At 41.2% G+C, this 11,095-nt stretch overlaps 1 protein-coding gene across 19 annotated transcripts in view; it reads left to right on the top strand.

Annotated features, from left to right (window-relative positions):
• The window catches only part of otofa (otoferlin a), a 205,832-nt gene that overhangs the window by 172,982 nt on the left and 21,755 nt on the right, over window positions 1-11,095 (top strand). For 7 of the 19 annotated variants that reach the window (XM_089022542.1, XM_089022541.1, XM_089022539.1 and 4 more), the window contains exons 1-3: window positions 1,110-1,449; window positions 6,251-6,309; window positions 10,358-10,446. In XM_089022542.1, coding sequence (XP_088878668.1) covers window positions 1,368-1,449; window positions 6,251-6,309; window positions 10,358-10,446 — 230 coding nt within the window. In that variant the 5' untranslated portion in view covers window positions 1,110-1,367. Of the gene's footprint in view, window positions 1-1,108; window positions 1,450-6,250; window positions 6,310-10,357; window positions 10,447-11,095 lie in introns of those variants that run through there. The other 12 variants (XM_089022524.1, XM_089022523.1, XM_089022525.1 and 9 more) reach the window with 5 other exon arrangements.

The raw sequence follows: 11,095 nt of genomic DNA, 5'->3' as shown, positions 1-11,095 counted from the left end.
CGACAAAATGTTGATTGTTACCGGATTAAAATAACAATGACTCCACGGGGAGAGCATTTTGTTCCAAGTTTGTTCAGCTGTGTTTCAATTTCAGGTCAACACTGCCCTCTGTTGGTGTGACTCTTTATCTGCCGCTGACGCTTGTTGTCTAAGTAAAGGCACAATTTTGATACACATAGTCGTTTCATTTAAAATTTTAATTATATTGCATTTGCTTTAAAATCCTCTATCTGTCTTCTATTAAAATATATACATATTTCTTATTAACTCATTCATTGCCAGACATGTGCAATAATGTGTCAACTGCAGTGCCAGGGTGTTTGTCATTATCACTCGAATTCCAGGACCCACAGAAAATTGAGTTGTAGGACTATATCAACATTCAAGACAGTGTGAGAAACCTTAGACTTTCTTCTTTCATCAGAAAAAAAGAGTGAATTCCTAAATTATATGGGTCTGGAGTTATATGAGCTTGAAATGAGGGCGGCTGTCCAAAATACAATGCCTCCATTTTTTTAACCTATCCTAACCATTCCAAAAATCCAAATAGTTGTAAAAAGAGCCCCATTGACAAGCTTTACCTGAGCGCGACCAGAACTCCGCCCGCATGGACAAAGTGGGTAAATTGGTTGCCTAGCAACTGGTCGCTTCTGTCCTTAACCGTTTGATCCGTCCTGTTCGAGCCACTCCGCTCATTCATTAAATACAATTGGAGCAGAGTCTTTACTGAGTAACCTAATCGCATCAACTCCACTTTCTGAACGAGTAGTACGTAACAATACAAAATGGGGATATACAAAAATACTTTATTTGTCCCAATCATTTCCAAATACTGTACATGAAACTGGAGCTTAGTCAAGCTTCTTCATCCCTAATTATACTATTTACAAAAGGCCAATTTTTTTCCAACCTGTTTTTTCATTCAATTGAAGCGATTGTGCTAAAGTGACAAACAGCCTTGAACTGCTTTATTAGTTGGAAGCTTTAGTAGAAATGCACACACAAACATATACACGCACACACACACACACACACACACACACACACACACACACACACACGTGCACGCACACCCCCTCCCGCCTCCACCTACCCAGTACCCGCACCCAAGCAAGTGAGGAGATTCTCGACAAATGCAGCAGCCTGTGCAGTCAGCTCGCATCTTTTGCAGTGCAAATATAGAAAAATCACAAAACGAAAGTAAGGGGGTGACAGAAGGTGGCCTGGAATCGTATTGTCATGCCACCCGAATGGAAAAGGATTTAGGATCCACTCAAGGTGGGAAGAATCTCAGCTTCAGACGAAAAACAGACAAGTTTGCCCGTGTGGAGGAGTGACGTCTTCCTCCACCGGGCCCCACCGGACTCATGATGGCCCTCACGCTTCACCTCAAGTCGGTCAGCAACCTCCGGGGGAAAGGGGACCGCGTTGCCAAAGTCACATTTCGAGGTAGGGGTCCAACTTTTCCAGTGAGTTGACTTCTCCATTTTGTGAATAAAAGTTCTAAAAATAAAATTGTAATGGCCTCAGGAGAGGTATTCATGGGTTGTGTTTGCTGGAGATGTTGATTGAAGTTTCTCGTGGTGATTGGCATTTGGAATGAATGCGTGGTGGTGACTTCTCAAAGCCTTCACGTGGGAGGTAAAAATAAAGCTCGCCGTTCACAAATTGGATTGGCTGTACCTTCATTGTTTTAACTAGTTATATACACATCCTAAAAACATCCAATGTTATTTCATTTCTACTTATTCTTATCAGTTAGTCTATATATGTATGGAGTTTACTTATTTGTATATGTTAGTTCAGTATACATGTATTTAGCTCAGTTAAAACCTTAAAGGACAACCGACGTCACTTTTTTGTTTTTTAACTGACACCAGAAAAACGTTTTATAGCATCTAAAATACCCAAAACACACAGATATTTTTAGTCAAATTCAAAACACCAATAAAAATGACTTAAAGTGTCCAAAATTTGCAAAAAATTGAGCTGCGAATTGGGCATTTTCAGAAAGTCCCGCCCCTAGTCACGCCAAGACGTCTTGCCTTGCTCGAGAATGGCTTCAGATTCGGAGAATATTGTTACACATCCAATTATGAATATGATTCAAATAGTTCTAAAGATGAGAGCATACATGTTTGCAATCGATTAAAGAATTTATTCCGTGCCATTTTGAGGCAACATTGGGGGGAAATGTCTCACCCAAAAAGAGGCACGAAATGGCCACCGAGCTGTTGTGAGGAATGATTCAGCCCGTTTCCACAGGCTGATAAATTCCTTCCATAGAGCTTGGACGTCCTCTTCTGGCAGCTTTTGGGTGCAACATGGGGTTTTCAGACCAAACAAGTACATCAAAATGCATTGACGTGATGGAAGGACTACTACAATGTGTCCTTTTTTTCGGTCAGGGGCGTTCCTTCAGTGACGTAGGGTGAGGACTCGTCACCAACTCAAAAACAAGACTTCCTGAATATTCAGCGCGAGTCTTAAAATGTAAAATATTGCTACATGCGGTGGAATCTTATTAAAATACACTCAGTAGAAGTCATTTGAAGCGATTTTACAAATTATGGACACGACTTGTCCGGAGACGTCGGTTGTCCTTTAAGCTATCTGTTTCAGTCTAATATAATATTCATGTGTCTGTGTGAGCTTTCGGTCGTAGAGGAGTGGTCCATGTGCTTCCTGCTGATTGAATATTTAGACCAACACAAATGAAGAACTGAATCAGGAGGAGAACAAGATTTCACCTGACACATACATTTCACAGCAGCAAAGTTATGACAGGAAGAGTAAAGGAAAGAAAGAAGTAGAAAAACAGGAAATTGTGATCAGGACATTTCTACACGTCCCCATTTCATCTGCAAATTCGCATTAATGCATGAAAAGCTTTCCTTATTAAACATCTGTTGTGGGTTCAGAAAAAAAGCAGCGCGCCCATAAATAACTGCGCCATTGTTCTCAAATCGTCAAAGGCTGAATACGCTTAGACTTTGAATACGTTTGGTGACGATTGATCCCAGTTTTTGATCCTCAAGTCACATTTGTGTTTCCAGGGCTAGCGAACCCAAATCATTCCTATCAAGTCAAAACAGCCTCCGTGTTCAAAGCCCCTTTTTTATCTTGGCCTCTTCTCCGACGCGCAACAATCCGTGCTTCTCGTAGGAATTAACGGCCAATCAGCAGCATGCGTGTGTATGTTTGAGAACTTGAGTCTCGCTGATTAGAGTTGGCGTCAGTGTTGTTTAAGATGTCACATTACCGCCTTCCTACTTCCTTTTTCCTGCCTGTGTGTGTGGGAGGGAGTATTTATTTATTTTGTATATGTGTGTGGGTACGACGCTGCAGCAAAATCGCCAGCCTCTTAAGTCGTACATGCGACATGTCAGCCAAGACGCAAATTGGACTTGCGCCGCCGCAGTGATCAAACGGAGCTGTTGTCTTCTTGGTTTTGCTCTAACGCCCAATTGCTCGCTCATCCGAGGGTGTCAAAATCATTCTTGGTTTGGAGGCGACCAACCACGGGGGCGTTGCTGTATGGCGATTCCATGAAATGGTCAGATGTTATCAAGTCATTCGCTGCCATGCCCGAATTTATTCAATTGGAATTGAAACGTGTGAAGTGAGGTCACATTCTCAAATTTTGGGGGGTTTTGGTTTTTCTTGCAGGGGGGTGCTGATAAAGTGCTGAGTGGACACATTTTTGCACATAGTCTGGCAGTAAATGAGTTAATTCTTTTAAGATTTCAGAATAAACAGCAGCTGTGCTCCCTTCTATTCATTCATTCATTCATTCATTCATTCATTCATTTAGTCTTTTCCTTGTGGCTTTTCCCTTCAAGGGGTCGCCACAGCGAATCAGTGACCTCCATCTTCAGAGGTATGATCCGCATGTTTGTTTTGGCCAAGCTTTTATGTCAGATGCCCTTCCTGACACAACCCTCTGTATTTATCCGGGCTTGGGACCGGCACAGGAAGACACTGGCTTGTGTCCCCTTGTGGCTACAAAATAAGCAACTCCATGAACGTAATAAAAATGAAGATTCTTAGAAAAAGTCGCAGGACCTATAAAAATTGTTTATTTCCTGTATATGATAGTTGTCCATGTTAAGCGCTTTGTTACAGCTTCAGCTGTTATTAAAGCGCACTACACTGTAAATCAATGTGTATTGTATTGTATCGTATTTACTACGCTTAGAATAGCTTGTTTTCTATCCTTCCTTTCAAATTGCTGCTGTGGACTGCAAATTTCCCCATTGTTGGACGAATAAAGGTTTTCTGATTCTGATTGTATTTATTCGTAGTTTTATTGATTTATTTATTCAAAAATCACACCGAGATGTTAAAAAGATAGCTGATGAAGTTGAATCCGGAGCCGCGGTGTAATTAATTTTTTGAACGCCATCCACTTGACTCGTGTTTGTCAAGGCCGCCTAAGAACTGCTGAGCCTATGCATGAACAATTGAAGCTGCGGGGCAGAAAGATGGTGCGCTCATCAAAGTCTCGAGCTGGGAAATCAATTAAGTAGTGACGCCTGTTGTCAAATGGTGGCACCCCACCATGCCCCGATTTAATGCATTAGAGAGGAAGTACAGTGAATGCTAAATTTTGAACTTGATATTTTTTATATTGGCAGATTAAAAAAAAGATTAATCTGACGCATTTAACTCATTCACTGCCAGACGATGTGCAAAAATGTGGCCACTCCAGTGTCAGGGTTTTTGTCATTTTCACTCAAATTGCAGGGCCATTGAGTTTTAGGACTACATAAATATTCAATTCAGTGTAAAAAACCTTAAACTATTTTCTTTCATCAGAAAAAAAGAGTTAGTTCCTAAATTATATGGGTCTGGAGTTATCTGAGCTTGAAATGTGGGCGACTGTACAAAATATAATAGAATACAAATTGATTTAAATCACGCTTGTGAAGCTGTAACAAAGCGCTAACATAGACAAAAGGCAAATGCTGCCCCCTCGTGGAAGGGAAAAACATTGCCAGAGGTCTGACCAGCGCTTTATCGGCAGCAAGAAAAAACAAAACCCAAAAAATCCATGTCATGCTTTTCAATTCCCGAATAGATTCGGGAATCGCAGTGAATTACTTGTTTTCATTTAGCACAGCAATATCTCATTCATTTGATTTAAACTTTAAACTCGTTGGCAACCGCCCCAAATGTTTAATTATGCATAAATGCATCTCTTCATCAAAAGATGATTCCATGCCTGACCCGGTACCCGAGACCTCTTACAATAAAAAAAAAAAAAAAAACAGCCTATTAACAAGCTGGATGAAATTCATCACTGGTCCGGCGATCAAACTAGCAGTCAATAGAATTTTGCAAGCGCCTCGGTTCTTTATTGCTGAAATATTCCTCAGTGCAAACACTCGCCAAAACACACAACAGCTGCACAAAGCAAACCACGGGGGCACAAAAGGGACTCTTGCCGCCATTCACCCAACGACACAAAACATCCAGGTGCAGCGTCGTGCCACCAAATCACATGACGGTAGGGACACTCGCTGGATTTTTCACGTGAGGCGAAACGTTTACCGGCTTTAATAATCATAATAATAATAATAATAATAATAATAATAATACATTCCATTTTAAGCGCCTTTCATAGCTCTCCAGGACACTTTACAGCAGGGGTGTCAAAGTCATTTTTTGCCGCGGGCCACATTGTAGTTATGGTTTCCTCTCGAGGGTCTTTATAAATTTGGGGAACCCATTAGAATGTTTAAATCCCTTCAAATATTACATATAGAGCACACAGCAAATTAATGAATAACTCATTTTCAAATCTGAAGTCAAGAATGATGACTTTTATTGTGGTTGACATCCAAAACTATGAAATTTTGCCTCAGATTTTAGCAATCATCATGGAATTTAACAAGTTTGCTTTCGCGGGCCGAAAAAAATGATGTGGTGGGCCGGATTTGGCCCGCGGGCCTTGACTTTGACACCTGTGCTTTACAGTCTCAAACAAGCATTGGTACTATAATAAATACACAGAAAATGCAATTTTAAATATGCTTTAGCATAAATAACAAACCTATGTTTGTTTTCCTTCATAGAAGTACCCCCCCCCCCCCCCCCCCGAATGTCAAACCCGTATTAAAGATTAAACGATGAACGCAGCTATCAATCGTATTCATCTGCGACATGCGCGCTCAACGTAAAGAGCGTTGACATTTATCGCATGAAACCCCCTCGACCCCGTTTGAAATCTCCATTCCTCTTTTTCCAGGGTCGTCCTTCGACAGCCGCGTGGTAGCCAACTGGGAGGAGGCGGCACATTTCAACGAGGTTTGTTTTCCTTTCGTGTGTCTGTCGTGAGAGCAATTGTTGCTTGGAAGCTGTAATGCGCTTTACTTTGGAGTCAGTCAATCCTCCACTAAACGTCTCCAGTGGGTCCAGAATGCTGCTGCTCACCTCTTGACTGGTACTCGCAAGAGGGAGCATATAACTCCTACTTTGTCTTCCCTTTACTGGCTCCCTATACATTTTAGTATAGCTTTCTACTATCTTTGTGACTGCTTTTTTTCCTGTATATGAGACATGTCCATGTTAAGTGCTTTGTTACCGTTTTAGCTGTTGTTATAGCAGGTTATAAATCAATATGTATTGTATTGAATTGTATCGGAGTCATAGACCATACCAGGTTGATTTTACATCCGGGGTTGGTTTGTTTTGAAAACGTGCTAATTAAATCCAGCGCTTAAATGAATGGCGCGATTTAATAGGGTTTGCCGATGGGACAATTGTCGCTAATTATATTACCGTTGAGAATTGCATGGGTGGTGAGGGGGGATCGTATTAAATGAGAGCAAAACAAACAAGGTGATGAACGTATCAAAGCACCGGTGTCAAAGTCAAGGCCCGGGGACCAAATCTGGCCCGCCATATTATTTTATTCGGCCCATGAGTCCGAACCAAAATTTAAAAAAAACCTTAATAATAGTCATTATTCTTGACTTCATATATGAAAAGCAGTTGTTAATTTGTTGTGCGTTCTGGAGGTAATATGTGGAGGGGAAAATTCATAATTAAAAATCTAAAATGCCTTTTATACGACTTTCAGCGGATGGAAGTGGAAACTGGAGTGCGTCATTCGCAATGTTGTTCTCAGCCGCGCTAAAAATGATCCAAGCTAGTATATCACCCGAAGCCTCCCCTCCTTTTCATTTGGATAGCATCCTCGACAAAAGTCTAAAAACGCGTCAGCAATTTCTACGATAACATTGTTGCTCGCTTGATCCGAGAACCTCTGATTGATTTCTTTTGACAGCCTCATTTGTCGCTTTCATGTGCCACGGAGGTCATTAGCATCTCTCAGCATCACATCCGCGGGTGAAACCAACTTCAAGTGGCCTGCGCGACCTTGCGCTAAGGGGTGTACTGGATGATGCTAGTGTCACAGCGCGTCAATATAGAAATTGAGAGACTGCCCACCCAACCCCACCCCTGACCCCCCATGCCGTGTCTTCCTGCTGGGGAAATACGTACTGGAACACTGCCTTCATCTGTCGTGACGCAACTCTTGGATAGCTCAGTAAGCTGAATCTCGCCGCGGTGTTGCGGCGCCATTAGCATCGAACCGTGAGTCGTGTTGCTTTCTGCCTGGTCTAGCGAGCGCGCCTTTGAACTAGTATGCCAGTTGCCTTGGATGGGGGGGGGGTTGCAGAAGAAGGGGGGGGGGGATGTGCATTCATTATTCATCCTCATAGTGGGATTTAGCTTTTAGCTATGGCGCACCAGTTCCTCCCCCTCAGCTGGTTAGACAGAACTAGAGCAGAGAACAGAAAAGCCTGCAAGTTGTTGGAAGTTTGGGTGGGGGGTTGGCTGCCCTCCAGTGTGTGTGTGTGTGTGTGTGTGTGTGTGTGTGTGTGTGTGTGTGTGTGTGTGTGTGTGTGTGTGTGTGTGTGTGAGAGAGAGAGACAAACCAAGTCATAGATGCTAAAAGACGACAAGGAATGATGCAAAAATAATGATGCAAATATATGTTCTTTCTCCATGAGTGAGCGGACAGCTGCCGCGGTTTAACTTTTAAATAGAAATTGAGGAGTTATGTAAGCAAGATTCCGAATGCTTTTTAAATGTATCCGTCTCTTTAACTCATTCACTGCCAGATATATATAATGTGCAAACATGTGTCCACTGCAGTGTCTGGGTTTTTGTCATTTTCACTCAAATGCAGGACCCGTAGAATATTGAGTTTTAGGACTACATAAACATTCAATTGAGTGTAAGAAACCTTAGACTCTCTTCTTTCATCAGCAAAAAAATGAGTTTCTAAATTATTCTGGGTCTGGAGTTATCTGAGCTTGAAATGGGGGCGGCTATCCAAAAGGCAAATGCTACCCCCTAAAAAGAAAGCATGACTCATGGCTGTCAGATCTTTGAAAACGAGTTTAGGAAATGATGATGTAACCACAGTCATTAGGAAGCCACATTTCGCTCCATGTGACTTCGAAAACACAAATGCAATTAGAATACTTTTGACGTTTTAGTAATCATTTATAACCCACTCTAGTTTAAAGATTCAAGGTTGCTTTCCTCTCTCGAAGTATCCTCAATAAATGATGATCCCGGTGAGAATATATTTGTGCACAGTCAGAAGTGAGAAAAAAAGAAGAGACTGCAAATAAAAATGAAGTTAAAACAAGCACACAGTATGCTGAATGTTGCACATATAAAAATAAAAATAAAAAAAGCGAAACTTTTGGCTGCTGCTGTTCGAGCGCTTCGCTTTGCTCCAATTTGCATACGCTTGGACTTCTTCTGCTTTAATGAGGCCCAACTCAGCAGTAACAACGCACCAAACAAAACATGATTAGAGCGTGGCGATATAAAATTATTCTTGTGAAGAGAGAATTTCTGTGTCAGCAGATTTCTTTCTTATTCTATATTTTATTTTATCTTTAAATAAAAGCTAACAGTACCTCTAGGCATCACTGTTGCTCAATGTGAACGTGGTTTCTCAATCTTCGTGAGAACATGCCCCGTTGATGACAAAATGCATTTGGCTACCTCATAATAATGTTAACATTGTGGCTTCTCGTCCTTCTGAAGCCGCAGCGTTCACCGCGCCATTAAAAATTAAAAATATTAAATAAAAATGGTGTCATTTCACAATGTGGGTGGAGAAAGTTCTTGGTTTAGATGTGTCACCATCTAGTGGCTGCGTATTGCCACTGTGGCGAATATTGTCGCTACTGTTCTATGCGCCTTATAAAACGATGTGCTCAAAAAATATATACAGTGAGACCTCAACTTACGAACTTAATTGTTTCCCAGACAGAATGTGTAAGGCGAAAAGTGTGTATCTCAAAAAAAAAAAATCCCATAGGAAACCATTAAAATGGGAATAATCCGTTCCCGAGTTTCCATAAAATATACTTTTCAACTAAATAAGCCTTCAAACTACACACAACAGACCTTATTCTATGTATAATAAATGTGCTATTGTATTGTAAGGAAAGATATTGTAATTCACTGCATTGTATCATAAAGTCACTTTATTTACATTTGTGATGGTCATTTATGGCTTGATGGAATGGCGTTGGAGGTCGAAGGTCAAAGGGAATTGCTGTTTGGAAAGAGAGGCGCATTACATGAGCACTGTAATTAAAGAAATAAACTGTGCTGTAAAATAATGTTTTATTTACCTTTTTGATGGTCGTTGATGGCTTATGGAAGGAGAGTCACCTTCCATAAGGACTGTTGGTAACTTAACCTCTGGTGCTGTTCGGTCGTGTGCTTCCGCCGGAAATCACTCCGCCAGCCGTGTATTATGAAAATAGTGCCTATTATAAGGTTTAATTTTCATAAATTTGACGTTTGTAAGACAAAAGGTTTGTAAATTGAGGTGTTCGTAAATTGAGGTCTCACTGTATAAGGCAATAAATGGAAGGTGATTAATCCTCAAGGTGTTTTCATGTGCCGTATCCAACGGCAACCAAGAGTCAAGACTCACATGGTCATCACAGCCTTGCCAGTGTGGGATCGGAGACCTAAAATCTACTTTTCTGCCTCTTGTGCATTTAGCTTCTTGCGAACGATTCACGGTCGCCTGCAGGCATCTGCTTATTGAAGCTGTACCTGTGTCACTTTTAATGAGTGGTTTGATGCCACAAATTAGTTTGTCCAGTATGGGGGGAGAGAGTGGGTGGGTGGCGGGGAAAGGTAATTCTCAGAATGGTAATGAGTGGATCTGAAAAGAAACATCTAAAAGTCAGTCAGCCAAAGCATTTTTTTGCTGCAATAATTTCATCCAAAACATCATCAGTGTGTCTTTTTGGTGTGCTTGTTTTCTTATTGGTGTGCTGTCCGTTTGTGTGTGTGTCCTCTTTAGATGTTTCGATGGCCTCTTGCGAGCAAGCTGGATGGCAGCGAGATGTTGGAGATCCAAGTGTACAATTACAGCAAAGTTTTCAGTAACAGGTAAAAGCCTCGTTGAAATACGCATGGGACAATTCCATTTTTCTTTTCGGAATGTTGCATCACGTTTCACCGTCAAAGTGGGGACCCTCCAAGACTCGCTCGCGTATTTGTGTCATGGAGTGCAAACCACAACTGCAGTTTTTAACTCACTTTTTTTGTGAAAGAAAGTGCATTTGATGAGCCCCCATTTCGCACTCGGGATCTCTTGATAAATCAGATAACGGACAATGACGGGGGGATAGGGTGTGTGTGCTTTGATCACAAAGTGCGTTTGATTTATCGGCGCCTTGACATACGGACTAATGAGAAACATGACAGCCATTGATATTTGCCACCGTGATTTATTTTTATGTGTGATAGTTTGCAAGCGTCATCCGGTGACTCTTTCGATGAATATTTGCCACCACTCCACCCCTCACTCCTTTATATCGGGGATGTTCAGTTACAGTTGGTATGTATTTATCATTGGAGTGCAGTAATTTTTAGAATGCTGCACGTTTATCTCAAATCATCCGCTTAGGAGCAATGAAGTCATGATTAAAATAAATTATCATAACTTGAGGCTGGATCAGAATGTTTTTATTTGGATGTTTATTTTTATTTTCTTTGTATTTTTATTTGTTTAAGTTTTGTTGGAGGGTATTTTGCA

The sequence above is a fragment of the Hippocampus bargibanti genome, linkage group LG19 (genome assembly GCF_051943395.1).
Source record: "Hippocampus bargibanti isolate YZ-2025 linkage group LG19, ASM5194339v1, whole genome shotgun sequence".
Classification (NCBI taxonomy): domain Eukaryota; kingdom Metazoa; phylum Chordata; class Actinopteri; order Syngnathiformes; family Syngnathidae; genus Hippocampus; species Hippocampus bargibanti.
Note: the sequence above shows the minus strand (reverse complement) of the source record. Positions and strands in the feature narration are given on the sequence as shown.